This window comes from Papio anubis, chromosome 4, assembly GCF_008728515.1.
Source record: "Papio anubis isolate 15944 chromosome 4, Panubis1.0, whole genome shotgun sequence".
Taxonomy (NCBI): Eukaryota; Metazoa; Chordata; class Mammalia; order Primates; family Cercopithecidae; genus Papio; species Papio anubis.
Genome location: NC_044979.1, coordinates 168,200,189 through 168,218,260, shown reverse-complemented (window position 1 = coordinate 168,218,260; position 18,072 = coordinate 168,200,189). Strand labels below are relative to the sequence as shown.

The window sequence follows — 18,072 nt, the reverse complement described above, 5'->3', positions numbered from 1 at the left end:
CTATAAGGGGCCAGGAGTCCTGCACCCGCTAGAAAGGAATTTGGAGGTAACCATTTACATTTGTTAGCATGTGTGAATGGTGGTTCATTAATGTTTTGGAGCTTGATCCCTACAACTGAAAGACATTTTAGGTTTGTTTGATAAAAGTCAAAATGAATGACATTCCAGTCTAAAACTAATCCACAAATAAAACTAATAAAGGCTTTCATTTCCCAGATAGGCTGGGATTGTTCATCAGGCCTAATAATTTTTTTTTAAATAAATGTGGTTGATTCATTTACAAAGATTTAATACCTAAAAGTTATATTAATTTTAAAAGTCACTCAGGTACAGTAAATACAGAACATTTCCCAAGTATTTGATTAGTGATACATTTATTTTCTAGTGGAAAAGCTTGTGGATTAGCAAAGAACTGTATGATTTTCTTTTCATTTCTTCATAAGGAAATTTTTATTCACAATGGGTCACTTTTTGTTTGAAGTATAGTTTATTTGGTTTAGGTGAAAATTCACAGAGCTCAGTTGGAGTTATACATTTGACAAGTTTATTTATTCTAATTCTCAAGAAAAGATGAGGTGAGTTTTCACAATTCCTCAGAAGAATTTTTACAAATCCGATGTTGCTAAGGCTCACTGTGCATGTGTAGCTGGTCTGTTTCTATTGTAGCTTGCCTAGTGACATGACTGAGCGATTCAGGTCTTCCTACAGACCGACTTTGCCTGTGTGTAGATCTTAATGACTGCGTGTGATAAGAATAGCTTAATTATTTCAGCATTACAGCTTCTGCCAAATACAGCTAAGTGATTTTTCCATTGACCTACAGAAAACATTTAATTTTTCCCTTTTCAAGCTCCTGCTTTTTTTTACATTTTCATGATAGTTTTTGCTTATATTCTGCTTTAATTAGGAAAACATCCTGTAAAAAAATAAATTTAAAATGGATCTGTCATAAGTTATATTAGCAAACCAGTGGATTACAGTGAAATCTGTCTTAATTTTAAAAATTGCTCCCCTTCATAATTCTTTTGTAAGCAGTGTTTGCAACATGTTTTTTCATCCTGTAACCAATAATTCCTTTACGTAATTATAGTACATTAGAGTTTTTAATATTAATGCCTCAAAAACTAACTTCAAAAAACTTACGTAGTCTCATAGAAATTTATGATTTCTTTCCTTTTGACTATCAAATATCAGAGTTTTTACTTGCTCTGGATATAAGGAGTAAGATGATTTTTAAAGCAAAGGGCTTCATCAAACGTATTTTTAAATTCTTTACTGGTAGTAATTGTATATATAAAAAGAAAACTGTCGTCCTGTTTCTACTCTTCTGTTGGAGTAAAGGGAGGATTCAGGTTTGGGCCAAGCATCTGAAGTCACTTTGGTTTGTATTGATATCTTTGAAGAAATTTAAAGCAATAAAAGAGCCCTTTTGCAAAAGTGAGTTTACTATGGAAATTGTCTTGTGTGCCTGCCTTTCATTCTGTGATGTGGGCCCTGAACAATATATAGCTTCTGTTCTTTCTCTAAAAAGGTATTGGAGCCCCTCCCAGTCCTGGGGTAGCTAGGAGAGAGATGGAAGGTAACAAGACTCTTGCATTATAGAAATGGTTCTCTCATTTTATTTCTCAGTGTCAGTGCCCCACCCCCCAGTGTTTACAGGCATACTAAATCTTTTCTTGGTCCAGCTGTAAACTTCTCTTTCCCCTCCTTATGTATATCTTGTATATTTTCCTCTCTTCATTCTATGTCACCTATAGTTTCTAATGGATATCCATTTAATTTCCCTGAGATCCTTAGTGTTGTTTGTACTCTGTTTCATATATAGTTTATGTATGTCCAGGTTGTGAAATTACTGTTTAAGAATGTCTTCAAAATTCTTTTCAGAATAAGTAAAATATTTAGAAATGTACTTTACTAATCTGAAGTTTTAAAAATTAATGATTATAATAAACCCTATTAATTCAGATCCAAGAATATAGTATTTTGTAGTTGATTTCAGATAACATAGCTATTTTATAGATTAGCGCTGAGCCAAATTTGTTTAAAAGACCTTTAAGACTAGTGGCCATTTGTTATGATTTTAGTTATTAAAAGGCTGATGTATTTCTTATAACAATTGTACTTGAATTTCTTTACAAGAAAGAGAGTTTATCTAAGATGCTGCCCTTGATAGTCACTCCTACTCCTTTTGGCCCCAAGAGTAATTTATTTCATTTTATCCTTAAGCTACCATTCTTATGAGTTTGAACATATTTTTAACACTGTCTTCCATAAGGCAGATATTTGGTAATGACATATGCCTGTCTTCTGTCTTAATGATAGGATTTTGTTATAGAAATCCGAAAGATCTCATCATAAGATAACCTTGTCCACAATGACATCCACAGTGTGAAGCCGTAAAGTAGTGCTACTAGGAGCCTCTTGTGTAACTTGACAAATGCAGTCCTGTCTGTTGCTCAGGAGCCACTTGTCTGCCAGACTCGAAGGGGCAGCAGTGCCACATCCTGTGACCATTCGCACAGCTGGCTGTATGTTTTCAGGGTTCACAAAAGAGAGCTCTATGGGGAATGCCACCCTAAAAGTGGCCCCATGAGTGAGATATCAAACTAAAGTCACCACTTGTCTCCCATAAAGGTCTCTCTAAATATTGTAATTTTTCTCTTTTTTGGAGTATTTCATTCAGGACTGATAATACCCTTCATCATTATCCAAAGCCCCCATTTCTGCTGGTAATGAAGCAGAACAGCAAGCTGATGTTATGCAATATTGCTTAATTGTTAACTTGCAACTAATTGTTTTTTTCCCTTCTTGCTTCAAAGCACCCAAAAGCCCTGGAACAACACGGAAAGATAACATAGGTAAAAACACTTGAATGTAGCTATTCACCCTCAAAACTGGACCATGAAATACACACTTGGAATATAAGTACATGGTTTCTTTTTTATTGTTTTAAACTTAAATATATGATGTCTTTGTTCCAGGACGCAGTCAGCCTTCACCTCAAGGAGGACTTGCAGGCCCAGGACCTGCTGGATACAGTACAGCCAGACCGGTAGGTAAGACCTTGCCTGGAGCCAAGGGGTCTGGGCTTTAAGTCCTGTTTACTACTAGTCAGTTCTGTTACCTTGGAGAAATCATGTGACCTTCAAGGCCTCAGTTTCCTCGGCTCTAAAATGAGGGGATCGCACTTGATGATTGCCCAACTCTCTAACATTTTAACACACTCTTCAAAAATAACCAATGCCACTATTTGGATAAAAGTGATAGACTTAAAACAATTATGGTCACTAAGTAAATATCTTAAGAGTCTCAGTATATGAGGAGATGATGGATTTGGGCAGCTTTTTATCATTTTACCTAAGTAATGAAGATATAAAGTAATCCTTCTTTAAAAAAAGGATTTTAATTACATTTCAGGAAAAAAAATAAATACAGTATAGTAAAACTGGTTCCAAAGGTTTTTTTTCTCTTTTTGGTTTTTTTCTTGATCAGATTCATCATATTCCGTAAAGGTGTTAGAAATAGGAGGGTTGATGGTGTTGCAGGATTTTTCTCTACCTGATGAATGTGTCTTTTCTGTATGTTTATATGTTCTCTTATACACGTAGGTTTTTTATTATTTGAAAACTTTCTCTGGACTGTAACAGGTAATCAAGAACAGAGAGAAAGAGCAAATAAAAACCAGTAAGCAGTGACTTAGGCTAGTCCAGTAGAACTTGGGACTCCTGAGAGGCCCATATCTGAAGAGTAGGAAACTGAGAGCTGTTACTATACCTAGAAATTAAGATTATTAAGATTGTGAGAACTGAAAAAACTACTTCCTATGAACATAGAAGTTTTTTGTCTTTTCTGTTGTAGCTGTCCACTTAATAATTTGAAGGTTCTTTTTTATGTGTAATATTCAAATGTTTATCCTCCTTTTTCAAAAAAAGGGAAATTTGCCATTCACTGATTCCATTACCACACTGGGCAGAAGAACTTTCTTTATTCTCTTGAATACCATAAGTACAGGAAAAGAAAGTCAGGATTTTTCTGAGTTTAAAAGTTCATATTTTGGCCGGGCGCGGTGGCTCAAGCCTGTAATCCCAGCACTTTGGGAGGCCGAGACGGGCGGATCACGAGGTCAGGAGATCGAGACCATCCTGGCTAACACCGTGAAACCCCGTCTCTACTAAAAATACAAGAAAATTAGCCGGGCGAGGTGGCGGGCGCCTGTAGTCCCAGCTACTCAGGAGGCTGAGGCAGGAGAATGGCGTGAACCCGGGGGGACGGAGCTTGCAGTGAGCCGAGATCGCGCCACTGCACTCCAGCCTGGGGCACAGAGCAAGACTCCGTCTCAAAAAAAAAAAAAAAAAAAAAAAAAAAAAGTTCATATTTTGCTTAAAATAAATATTGTTAGCTTAGATCCTTCAGCAAACATATGAAAATAGAAAAAATATTTTTCACTGATGAGTCTTTTCAGTGTATTTATTTCGGAATATTGAGTTAGTCTTTCAAAAGTTGTACTTCTGTGTTTAAAAAAATATATATATGGCTGGGTAGCAGTGGCATGCACCTGTAGTCCTGGCTACTCAGGAGACTATGTGGAAAGATCACTTGAGCCCAGGAGTTCAAGTCTAGCTGGAGCAACATAGCAAGACCCCACATCTTAAAAAACAAATCTCAGCCTGGCACAGTGGCTTACGCCTGTGGTCCCAGCACTTTGGGAGGCTGAGGCGGGTGGATCACGAGGTCAGGAGATTGAGACCATCCTGGCCAACATGGTGAAACCCCATCTCTACTAAAAATACAAAAAATTAGCTGGGTGTGGTGGTGGGCACCTGCAGTCCCAGCTACTCAGGAGGCTGAGGCAGGAAAATGACCAGAACCTAGGAGGCGGAGGTTGCAGTGAGCAGAGATTGTGTCACTGCACTCCAGCCTGGTCACAGAGTGAGACTCCATCTCAAAAAAAAAAAAAACCAACAAATCTCAGGGTGTTTATTTTCCCCAAAGTCTCCTAGTTGCTGAGGTATATGTCTCTCTGTCTCCTTGTGTATTTTAAAATCATCCCAGTTTTTTCCATGAAGACAGCATTGCACATGGTTAAGAACCCTAGCCCCGCAGCTAGTCAGACCTGAGTTTGGATCCTGGCTCTGCTTTCTGCGTGGCTTTGGGCAAGTTGTGTACATTTCTTCATGTTAATTTAAAATAGAGATGATAAAATAATACCTACTTCTGAGGGATATTTTGAGGATGAAATGGAAATGTCTATACAGTGCTTAATTAACATAATGTCTGGCAGATGGTAAACAGTCAGAAGTAAACAGGAAGATTTTAAAATTCATCACTATATGGATTCAGGTAGAGAACCCTTAAAATGACAAGATAGGGACTAATACCATAGAAGAAAGTAAATGAGATGCAAAAGCAAATGTTTTCACAGAATTTTACCTGTGGAAGGTAAGTAAATGTCTCAAGTGTTATGTTTCCCATCTGTAGATGATTCCTCCTCGTGCTGGAGTTATCAGTGCCCCACAGAGCCATGCGCGGGCATCTGCTGGAAGACTGACTCCTGAAAGCCAAAGCAAAACATCAGAAACGTCGAAAGGTAGATACTCTTTGGGAGGCTGAGGCAGGAGGATCGCTTGAGCCCAGGAATTTGAGACCTGCCTGGGCAACATAGTGAGACCCCGTCTGTAAAAAAATAAAAACCTCTAAAATTAGCCAGGTGTGATGGCACATGCCTGTGGTGCCAGCTACTCGGGTGGCTAAGGTGGGAGGATCACTTGAACCCGGGAGGTTGAGCTTGTGGTAAGCCGTGATCACGCCACTGCACTCCAGCCTGGGCAAAAGAACAAGACCCTGTCTCAAAAACCAAAAATCTTTAAAAATTGAGAGAAAAGAAAGGTAGATACTATATTAGAAATACTATAGTGGTTTTGGTATGTATTTTTCTCTTTTTCCTTCTGTCATCTCCCACCTTCTACAACGTATTCAAATAGATATATCCTTCCTTCATTATACCACAAGAAATGAGGCTACTTATTGGGGGAAGAAATAACTAGAATATTCTCCTAACATTTCACCAAAGAAGGAAAAAAATGTGGTTTTCTAGAATACACCTAACGTCTGACAACCACTGGTTTTTCAGGTTCAACTTTCCTTCCTGAACCACTGAAGCCTCAGGCTGCTTTTCCTCCACAGTCTTCTTTGGCCCCGCCTGCTCAAAGGTTGCAGGAGCCTCTTGTCCCTATGGCAGCACCTATGCCTCAGTCTGGCCCCCAGCCAAATTTGGAAACCCCACCACAACCACCACCTCGAAGCAGGTCATCCCATAGCTTGCCTTCAGAAGCTTCCTCACAACCGCAAGTAAGTCTCATTTATTACACAAAATACTATCTTTGATGCATATGGTTTAGTCTTTGAACATACCTATTTTAATTATTAAGAAGTAAAAGACGAGTTTTAATTTCCCTTTTATATTTTGTTATATATATAAGTTTGTTTGTTGTTGTTGTTGTTGTTTCCTTTTTAAGACAAAGTCTCGTTCTGTTGCCTGGGCTGGAGTGAAGTGGCGTGATCTCGGTTCACTGCAACCTCCGCCTCCCGGGTTCAAGCGATTCTCCTGCCTCAGCCTCCTGAGTAGCTGGGATTACAGGTGCCTGCCACCATGCCCGGCTAATTTTTGTATTTTTAGTAGAGACAGGGTTTCACCATGTTGGCCAGGCTGGTCTTGAACTCCTTACTTCAGGCAATCTGCCCACTTGGCCTCCCAAAGTGCTGAGATTACAGGTGTGAGCCACTGTGCCCAGCCTACTGTGAATTTTCAAAGTGATCTTTCCTTAAAGTATCTCATTACACTCTTCTGAAAAAACTGTGAGATGAGTGAACCCTAACACTTTGGAAGGCTGAGGTGGGCAGATCCCTTGAGCCTGGGAGTTCAAGACCAGCCTGGGCAACGCAGTGAAACCTTGTCTCTACAAATTAAAGAACCATCCAGGTATTGTGCCATGCACCTGTGGTCCTGGCTACTTGGGAGGCTGAGGTGGGAGGATTACTTGAGCCCAGGAGGTCGAGGCTGCAGTGAGCCATGATCGCTCTACTGCATTCCAGCCTGGTGACACAGTGAGACCCTGTACCTCCAAAAATAATAATAAATAAATAAAAAGTCTTCTTTTACACTTTGGAAAGATCTGAAATACAGAAATAATATGTGTTGGCCATGTCCCTTAAGCACATTAATAAGTAATAGTTAACATTTATTTTTACAAACATATGGGTATTTCCAGCTAGTTGGCAGAAGTGAACAGTTTCTTAAGTGTCTACAGGGTGAAAACAGATGTTAAAGTAAATATGACTCAATACAATATGAATAATGTTAGCAGTTAGCGTTTATTAAGTAACATTTGTGAAAGTTGAAGGATATATAATATAGAAAAATAAATGTTCTTCTAAGCTGGTTAATACCAAAAAGCATGCTACATTTTTTTAGTTTAGAAAATTGAGGAGGAAGTCTGGGAGCAGTGGCCCATGCCTGTAATCCCAGCACTTTGGGAGGCCACAGTGGGTGGATCGCCTGAGGTCAGGAATTCAAGACCAGCCTGACCAATATGGTGAAACCCCGTCTCTACTAAAAATACAAAAATTACCCAGGCGTGGTGGTGGGCGTCTGTAGTCCCAGCTGCTCGGGAGGCTGAGACAGGAGAATTGCTTGAACCCAGGAGGTGGAGGTTGCAGTGAGCTGAGATTGCACCACTGCACTCCAGCCTGGGCGATAGAGCAAGACCCCATCTCAAAAAAAAAAAAAAAAGAAAAGAAAAGAAAAAGAAAAAAAAAATTGAGGATGCTGAAAATATATAATAATGGCAGAACTCCTTCAAAGAATGGGTTTTTTTTCTGCTAATCCATTTTTAGTCAATAGTGATTTTTTTCCTTATTTTCTTGTAATGTATACTGTTGTAGTTTTTAAAATGTAATTGAAGGGCAAAAAACTTTTTCAGCTAGCCACTCTGAGCTTTCTAGGACTGCTTTAGGGCATCCGTCTCATTGTAGATGTGTGCCATAATTACTAGAACTCTGATGGTTTAAGTGTCCTTAGACCAATAAGAAAGTAGATAAAGTACTCCGAAAAACTTCCGGAAGTGCAGACTGTCAGCTGAGATTGTAGTTATCATTATAAAATCATCTTAAGACACGTATCATTTTCACAGAAAACTTTCCATTGTTTTGATTTGTGTTTTTCATTGAAGTGAGTATAGCAATTTGGTGGCCGACGCACATGCTTTGTGTGTGCGCCCTTAGATTGTGTTCTTGAATCTTGTGGTTGTCAGTTCATCAAAAAGACAAAGATATTTGTTTCAAATCCCGAAGTATCTTTTTGCTTCTGTCATTGATATCAAACTCCTTAATATTAGATACACAGACACACCTTTCTTGGAGGGTGGGGTCTTGTTTACATGCAAAGTGTCATTGTGAGGATCACAGAGTGGTTACAGTTTCCTTCAGGGAATGCCCAATGCTGGGGGACCAGGAGGGAGGTGAGGAGGAGTCTTTTTATCTTTTTGTACCTTTTGAATTTTGAACCATAAAATAATGCCTATTTTTAAAATAATAAAAAATTTTAAAAATTATTGGAAGTAGCTGTAAGTTGAAAAATATACAAGATTTTCAAACCTGATGATGAGATATTTAAATATGACAAATTCGATATTTTGTAATGAGATGGAATAGTTTTAGAATTGAACATTTGTAATTTTTACAAGTCTTTACTTATCCTGTTCCAAATCTACAAGGTATTTAAAACATAACGTACATGACCCAGTTTTACTTTTTATTATTTATTCTTTGACTTTTTAATTTTGTATGGAAGAGATTCGTTTAATTTGAGTGATTATATAACATGTCATACATCCTTTACAAAGTATAAAAAATCCTCACTTATCTATCTGACTTCCAGCATCTTAGTCATCTTTATCAGCTAAGAGCCAGAAATAAGGAAATGCAACTGGAAGTAAAGGAACTGAACTCACTGCTGTACTGTTACTATGAGACCTGGTAGAAAAATCGCAGCAATCTAGATCCATTTAATGGAGGATACAGCAACATTGTACTTCTCAGTATAAAACTATTCCTGATCTCCTATCCACTGCTAGAGCTGATACACAAAACTCTTGAGTGTTAAACAAGAGTCTCACGTTTACTAAGCAGGGAATTCTAAAGTACTTAATATATTTCAGGATGATGTCTCTGAATTGTCAAAATTAGTTTTGCTGTTTAGTAGTACGTTTAGATATTGGAGAAGATTTACCTCAAAACTGTTTTTTGAGGATACTAGATTTTTTAAAATAATGGTATATTATAGAGGGATTATGATTTCATTTTTAAACAAAGGTAAATTCCAAATTTCTTGTAAGGTACAAGTTTCTTGTATGTTCCAACAAATATGTTATGAATTAAATTAATGATATTAAGGGTATCATTTTTCAGAAAATTTGAGTAAGATAAAACAAGCTAGATGCTGACCATTTTGTTAAAATGAATACTAATTTTCAGTGGGATGGTCTTTTTGCAAAATAGTATGTACCAAAAATGGTATCATTTTGTACCATTACATTGCCATTTTCTCTAATAATGACATCCCTAGGCTATCCTAAGGCTGTGTCTTAGTCTGCTTGGGTTGACATAAGAAATACCATAGACTGGGTGGCTTACACAACAGAAATTTATTTTCTCACAGTTTTGGAGGCTGGAAGTCCGAGATCAGGGTGCCAGCATGGTTGAGTTCTGGTGAGGGCGCTCTTTGTGGCATGCTGACAGCCACCTTCTCACTGTGTGTTCACGCCGTCTCATTGCATGTGGTGCCTGGAATGAGAGCAGGCACACACACTTGCATAAGCTGTCTGGTGTCTCTTCTCATAAGGACACTAATCCCATCATGGGGTCCCACCTTCATGACCTCATCTAACTCTAATTACCTCCCAATGGCCCCACCTCCAAATACAATCACACTGGGGCTTATGGAACCAACATACGCATTTGGGAGGGGAGAGCACACAAATACTCAGTCCATAACAGGTTGCTTAAAATATTGTAGAACTCTGAAATCATTTGGAGTATTATTTTTGGAATAACAAAACTGAACTGGTTAGTAATCAACCTCAGACAAAACTAAAGTCTGGACCCTAATTCAACAAAATTACAAAAGGAATTGGAATTGTCTTTTGAATTTATGTTACAACCTGCAAATATTGCTGCTTTTGGATTCTGTATGTAACTTAGAAAGTATTTTGTTGACTGAATTGTTAGGGTTGCTGGTTGATCTCGGATTATCCTCCTAACTCTTTCCTTTGATGTCTGTTTCCTTTCTCAAAGCAGGAGCAACCATCAGGGTAACAGGTATCTGACAATTTATCAATCTTACATGTGTTTTCATCCGTCTCAACACATTAGATGTATGAATCTCTTCTTCATACATCTAAAGTTTCACCCATTTTTAAAACCACCTGTCTCCATTAATAAATTCTATCATACCATAAAACCTGCTTTTTCTTCTTCTTAGTATTTTGGATTTTAGGAACCATGTTGTTGTTCTTGCTAATGCTTTACCACTTTTTGCTTCATTTTTAAATAAAAATTAACAAAACTAAAAAGTGTAACTTCAAGAAAGTAAGATTTAGGTATATGAAGGCCTTTCTGGCAAAAGCAGATTGGTTCTTGGTTTTAACAATGGCATTTATGTAATTACATAAACACAAAATTCAGTATGTTTTTTAGGAAAAAATATTTGGGGGAAATATTTTTTCAAATAGTTTTAGTAGCAAGATTGTTATTGGTAAGGAAGAATTGATGGTTTAGAAAGACAAAAGTTAGCAGTATAACAGGATTATTTAAAGGGCCTTCCAACACCTTTCTCTGTAAAAATAGCACCAGTTTTAATATTGTCATCACAAATCCTGCTTAGATTACAAATTAATTCTAATGTGATGAATAGTGATGTGGTTGTCATTGTAATCTCAAGTCTGGGAAAAATGATCCTGATTCTATCAAATTAACATATTTTGAAATAAAAATTTTCCTATATATGAAAATAAAGATATTCAAATGTGCAGCACTTATGCAGCAGGTGACTTCTGTTCTAAGCTGGCAGAGCACAAAATTCTCCTCTCCTCTAATGTCTGTGTTGCAGACGGTTCTATCTGCCATAGGAGAATTTTGTCTCAGACTCAAATATTTCCATTTTATATTAACTATAAATAGTCCAGAGATTTTTGGTAATACAGAGTTAATTTTATAATAGCTATATAAATTTCCTTGTAAGTACATTTCCACATATAGATCTACTTACCTAAGACATTTAGAATACAGTTTAGAGTCTGTGACATGTTTTCTCTTTAATTTTGTGCAAATTTATCACACTAAGTTTGAAGAAAAGTATACTTTTTCAACCAATTATAAAGCATATTCTAGGATAGTTGAATAAAACAGATACTTGAAAGTTATTCACTTAAGTCATCCACACCATTTCCTCTTACAAGTGAACATCCTTCCTTATTCTTAAGCAGTAACTAAGTGTTTCATAATATGCAGTTACATTTTATTGAGACTGCTGCTGTTTTTTTCCAATATATTTCATGAAAGTATAGTTATTTTGCTTTAACAACTATCCAAATTCCTGTTGGGCAGTGCTCATTTTATTACATTGCCAGTCTTGAACTGAATTTTCTTTTTTGGGCCGTCCTATCCAACCCTGAAGTTTTCTTAAGTTAGTATAAGTGTCCAAGTCATCTACTCTAGTTTTAAGAATTATATACATTTTTTTCAAAATTAATAATAAATGCCTGATAAGCTAATTTGCCCATGAGGCCAGAATCGTAGTTCTTTTCCTTCATCTGATCAGTTAGCTTTGCTCAGTCCCTTGGCTGTGCTCCACTCCAACCAGCTTCTTTATGGAGTAGGGACCAAGGGATTTAGGGCAAGAGTGAAGGAATTCCAAGCACTCTTCCTACTGATGACAGTTCACAGCCAACTCTGTCACATAGAATGGACCAGGCTCCACTCTAGGCACATCTTCATTGTGGTTGTAGATTTCATAAACCAAATAGAAAATGGGACCTTTTCCCTCTGGTTTTAAGCAATGGTTGCATTTGGTTACTAATAGTGTATCTGTTTTGGAACATTTTTACAAGACAGGAGGGTCAGTTTTTTTACGGAAAGTTGCCACATTACTCAGTTTTTGTTTTTTGTTTTTTAAGACGGAGTTTTTGCTCTTGCCCAAGCTGGAGTGCAGTGGCGCGATCTCAGCTCACTGCAACCTCTGCCTCCCCGGTTCAAGCGGTTCTCCGATTCTCCTGCCTCAGCCTTCTGAGTAGCTGGGATTGTAGGCGTGCACCACCATGCCCGGCTAATTTTTTGTATTTTTAGTAGAGACGGGGTTTCATCATGTTGGCCAGCCTGGTCTGGAATTCCTGACCTCAGGTGATCCACCCGCCGCCGCCTCACAAAGTGCAGGGATTAATCAGGCGTGAGCCACCGCACCCAGCCTCACATTACTCAGTTTATTCAACAAAGGAGAGCTTGCATTAAAAGTCAGCTGTGCCGGGCGTGGTGGCTCACGCCTGTAACCCTAACACTTTGGGAGGCTGAGGCAGGCAGATTGTCTGCGCTCAGGAGTTTGAGACCAGCCTGGGCAACATGGTGAAACCCCATCTCTACTAAAATACAAAAAATTAGCTGGACATGGTGGCACACGGCTGTAGTGCCAGCAACTCAGAGGCTGAGGCACAAGAATAACTTGAACCTGGGAGGTGGAAGTTGCAGTGAGCCAAAATCGTGCCATTGCACTCCAGCCTGGGTGACAACACAAGATTCGGTCTCCAAAAAAAAAAAGAAAGCAAAGAACTCTCAAAATTTATTTTTCCAACTAGAAGAGGGAGAGGGAAAGATGGAGTCTTCATCTTATGAATAAAATATGCTAATAGAATTTATTTTATCTATAAAATTGAATTTCCATAGTAACATTAATTTTAAATAAAAACATACTTAAAAGAACAATGAAACCACATCATCATCATCATAGATGGGTGTTGGAAATTTATTTATATAGATTCACCATAAGTTATAAGTATGGATTTCTTAAGTTCATACTGAAATGTGATAGAAGTGGGCATGAACAAATTTGTTAATTCTATACAATTCTCCTTCTTACCATTTCAAAACTTGCATGAATGAAATAAGCTCTGATTTTGAGAGATTTAAAAAATTGATTTAATTAGAAAGGATTTATTTAGAAAGAAGTTTTTAAAGATTGTAGCTGTTTCATCTTATTTAAACCACCAGAGTAACAGACTACACAAAGCTACTTTTTAGTTTCTAAATTTACATGCTTGCCCCTAAAAAGGGAAGAATAATTGAGACAGGAAGAATGGGGGGTATTAAAAGTAAATATAAACTGATTTTTCAGTGCTCCCTTTCTTTCGCAGGTAAAAACAAATGGAATCTCTGGTGTCAAACGAGAATCACCGTTAAAGATTGACCCATTTGAAGATCTGTCATTTAATCTGCTTGCTGTATCAAAGGCTCAGCTATCTGTTCAAACGTCACCTGTTCCAACCCCAGACCCAAAGAGGTTGATTCAGTTGCCTTCTGTAACGCAAAGTAATGTTAATACTTTGAGTTCTGTAAGTTGCATGCCAACAATGCCTCTAATTCCAGCTCGGAGTCAGTCCCAGGAAAATATGCGAAGTTCTCCAAACCCATTTATTACCGGCTTGACCAGGACAAATCCTTTCAGTGACAGGACTGCTGCTCCTGGAAACCCATTTAAAGCCGAGTCTCAAGAATCAGAGGCAACTTCATGGTTCTCCAAAGAAGAGCCCGTTATTATCAATCCTTTCCCTTCTCTGCAGCCTCTCAGTCATAACGAAGGCAAGGCTTCATCTTCACTTGATGGCTTTAAGGAAAGTTTTGATCTACAGGGGCAGTCTACATTAAAAATTAGCAACCCAAAAGGATGGGTAACCTTTGAGGAAGAAGAGGACTTTGGTGTGAAAGGGAAGTCAAAGTCAGCTTGTTCAGATTTACTGGGTAATCAGCCAAGTTCATTTTCCAGCTCCAACCTGACATTGAATGATGACTGGAATAAAGGTACAAACGTCTCTTTCTGTGTGTTGCCATCAAGAAGACCTCCTCCACCTCCTGTCCCTCTGCTCCTGCCTGGCACCAGCCCTCCAGTAGATCCTTTCACGACCTTGGCCTCTAAGGCTTCGCCCACACTGGACTTTACAGAAAGATAACGCCACGCAACAGAAGACAGTGGGTATTTGCTTTTGGCAGGTAGAGCCAAGAGAATTGGGCATTCGTATTTCATTATGTGCAATAAGTCATTGTAAGTGCACTGATACCTTCACAAAACACCACTATTTGATGTGTACAGAGTTGGAATATGTGTATATTGGAAATAAGGAAAAACCCTTCTCATTGTTAACTGGAGTTTTGATGTATTTCTCTTTGGATGAATAGGAGACAGTAGTAGCCATAAAAAGTGCTTAAAACTACTTTAGAAAACAGTCCTTATTCAGAAACTTTTCGGTCAGGCTTCTGAAGAATCTCAAAAAAGCCCACCCAACTTTCAGCTGACATTTCCACCAGCCCTCTCATACTTGTTAACAATTGGTATCTATGAGTATTTACCAAAGAGCTGCCAAGGTTACAGTGAACAGAGTTTTGAAAGGCATTGCTTTAAAGGAAAAAAGTATAGGTATGTGTACATATATAATACATACACATATACTTCCATATACATTTATATATTTTCACAATTCATAGTTTAATTTCTAGGATATAACTCAGACCAAATTATACCTAAAAGTTCCAAGAGAGTCCCTTTCTCAATATCACATTACCAAAAAGATGGCTGCAATGTAATTTGGACCTTTCATTAATTTTGTTTTCAAAACTAGAATAATCTCACCACAGAATCAGAATTTTCTACCATTCCACACCCAACACCTTCAAATACACACAACCTTGTTACTTTTTACTCCAGCGCCTTCATATGCTTTTCTCCAGGAGGAGGTTCTTGCCACTGGAAACAGCCTATTTTGTGGTCACTGTCAAGTGGATGGATATTCTAGTGCTCCCAAAAAAGCACTATGGCCTTATATGCAGGGAAGGCACATACCACCAAGTTCAAGGAGAAATACTAGAGCTAACCGTACTCTCTTCTCTGCGTACATTTGAATGTACGTTGCCTGTATCCCTCCCATATTTTCTTTTTGCTGCTTTTGCTCTGGAACTTTGCTTTTAGCAGGGAAAGCAGCCGTCCCCTGAGTGCTCTGAATTGGGGATATATCCACTGTGTTCTCCCCCCTCTTACGAGGCTACATAACACATCTATGATGCTGCTTTAAGTTTTTAGAGGCTATACCTCAAATTAGCTGTGGATTTTGTCTCCTGCACTGCCAATATGCAACTGATCCCGCTTTTATTAATTTTATGAAGAAGTACACAGAATTTTTACAGAATGTAGTATTTTGATATCATTAAGTAAACCAATCAGAAAACTCCTTGAGCAATAGTTGTTTCTTTGTCAGTTTCCATTACAATCATCTTTACCCATTAAGACTTACATTAGCGTTCCTTTTATATAAAGAGTTGTATATGTCCACCTAAATTCCTACGTCCACACTTAACCTTTAAAGATGTACATTGAGGGGATATAAAAAAATAGCGTTCATGGCTACGAATATGTAAAATGTTAAAAGCACAGCAAACTGCACTGCACTTAGACATAAAGCAAATCTATTAGGAAAAAAAGCATTTTTCTAAATGCTCAAATGTTATCAAAATACTATATTTATAGAAGTAATCTTCTCTGTTAACAGCCAGGATTTGCTGTTAGAAATAACTCTTGTGAGTTTTATATTGTGCTTTTTGGAGGTTCTAATCATTTCAGCAGTAGTGTCTTTTAAACAGCAGTATTACTATAAGCAGTATGCTTCAAAATGTGAATTAACTTGTTGAAATTGTGGCTTTAACATCCATGTGACTAGTGTATATGGTATTTGCTCTCCATTAGCAAAATAATTCATTGTTAGGTAAACTTCACTAGTGCAAATTGCAGTTCTGTGAGCAATGTTTCCTATTGGATATAAACTACTGTCTAAAATATACATATCAGCAGCCCAGCCTTTATCAGGAAATTACACTTGGCAAGTTGCTGAAAATGCACAAAGTTATGAAAGTTAAAGGTATGCTGCAAATAACTAGCCATTATTCTGTGTATTATTAAATATTTACTAGTTCTGTTAAAAGCAGAGCAGAAGTTAGACACTAAGATCTCTTTGTGAACTCTGTGTTCTCTATATTAGATTGCTGTTTATATGTAAGAATTTTATTGCTTATGTGGCATACAATATTTATAATGATAAACTTTATAGAAGTACAGTATTAAAGTCAGTGGTACACAGACATTCTGTACATATCCTGTGAAACGTGCTGTCATATGAAATAAAGATATCTGTCTTTACCATGCTGACTTCTTTGTTCAAAAGGGAAGAATTTTTCTCAGCCATTTTCCGTGTACTTTACATACACAAGTTTAGTGACGTTCAAACTAAATAAGCCTAACCCTTATTGCCGAATCAGGTATTTTAATTCAAGACCTTATTTTCATTTCTTCAGATAGTGCTTCCTCTAAAAGTAAGAAGAAAGATTTTCTGAGATTACTAATCATTATTAAAAAGTCCATGCCCAGCCTGGCCAACATGGTGAAACCCTGTCTCTACTAAAAATACAAAAAAAAAATTAGCCAGGTGTGGTGGCGCAGGCCTCTAATCCCAGCTACTGGGGAGGCTGAGGCAGGAGAATGGCTACAACCTGGGAGGCAGAGGTTGCAGTGAGCCAAGATCGTGCCATTGCACTCCAGCCTGGGCGACAAGAGCGAAACTCTTTCTGGGGAAAAGGAAAAAAAAAAAGAAGGTCCATGCACTTACTCCATAAGAGAGGCCCTAACTCAAAATCATGCTGACTTGAAAATAATACATGAAATATGAATTATTTTTCTTACCCAAAGCAGAAGGAACAACTGGGGGGCAAAAAGGAATTGGGACACAACCAGACAGAAAAAGGGACTGACTAAAAAGACCCAAAGTAAAAGGCCAGGGCCGGGTGTGGTGGCTCATGCCTGTAATCCCAGCACTTTGGGAGGCCAAGATGGGTGGATCATGAGGTCAGGAGTTCGAGATCAGCCTGACAAACATGGTGAAACCCTGTCTATACTAAAAATACAAAAATTAACTGGGTGTGGTGGCAGGGATCTGTAATCCCAGCTACTCAGGAGGCTGAAGCAGGAGAATATCTTGAATTTAGCAGGTGGAGGTTGCAGTGAGCCAACCTCCACCTGCTCTTCATCCTGGGGGACAGAGGGAGACTGCCTCAAAGAAAGAAAGAGGCCAAGGCTAGGCAAGGTGCAATGGCTCATTCCTGTACTCCCAGCATATTGGGAGGCTAAGGCAGGAGGATTGCTTGAGCCCAGGAGTTCAAGACCAGCCTGGACAACATAGACTTTATATCTGGTAAAAATCAAAAAAATTAGCTGGGCATGGTGGTGCATCCCTGTAGTCCCAGCTACTTAGAAGGTTGAGGTGGGGCATCACTTGAGCCCAGGAGATCGAGGCTGCAGTGAGTTAGCTATGATCACACAACCACACTCCAGCCTGGGCGTCGGACCAAGACCCTATCTCATTAAAAAAAAAAAAAAAAAAAAAAAAGGCCAAGGCTAGTGTTGCCTTTTTTCATACCTATCTGGTTGATATTTGAAATTCTTCATTCTTAATGTTCATTAACCTTTTATTAAGAAGTTACAGAATTATTGCCTTAAAAAAACCATTTTAAGATACTTGTAGGTTAATATGGAGTTATAAGAAATAATACAGAGACCCCATGTACCCCTTTACCCACTTGCCCCCACGGGTAACATCTTGCAAAACTACAGTACCAGAGTATGACCAAGACATGAACGACACAGAGCATTTCCATCACCATAAGGAGCCCTCGTGTTGCCCTTTTCCCACTGCCCTTTCATCCCATCTCCTT

The 18,072-nt window shown here is 38.2% G+C and overlaps 1 protein-coding gene across 25 annotated transcripts in view; it reads left to right on the top strand.

The window, feature by feature from the left end:
* Positions 1-16,513, top strand: part of SYNJ1 (synaptojanin 1) — a 101,112-nt gene extending 84,599 nt beyond the window's left edge. For 9 of the 25 annotated variants that reach the window (XM_009202332.2, XM_009202333.2, XM_009202331.2 and 6 more), the window contains 7 exons: positions 8-46; positions 1,532-1,579; positions 2,820-2,858; positions 2,982-3,052; positions 5,479-5,587; positions 6,131-6,348; positions 13,458-16,513. In XM_009202332.2, coding sequence (XP_009200596.1) covers positions 8-46; positions 1,532-1,579; positions 2,820-2,858; positions 2,982-3,052; positions 5,479-5,587; positions 6,131-6,348; positions 13,458-14,270 — 1,337 coding nt within the window. In that variant the 3' untranslated portion in view covers positions 14,271-16,513. Of the gene's footprint in view, positions 1-7; positions 47-1,531; positions 1,580-2,819; positions 2,859-2,981; positions 3,053-5,478; positions 5,588-6,130; positions 6,349-10,350; positions 10,378-13,457 lie in introns of those variants that run through there. The other 16 variants (XM_009202343.2, XM_009202341.2, XM_009202344.3 and 13 more) reach the window with 12 other exon arrangements.
* Positions 16,514-18,072: the final 1,559 nt, after the last annotated feature.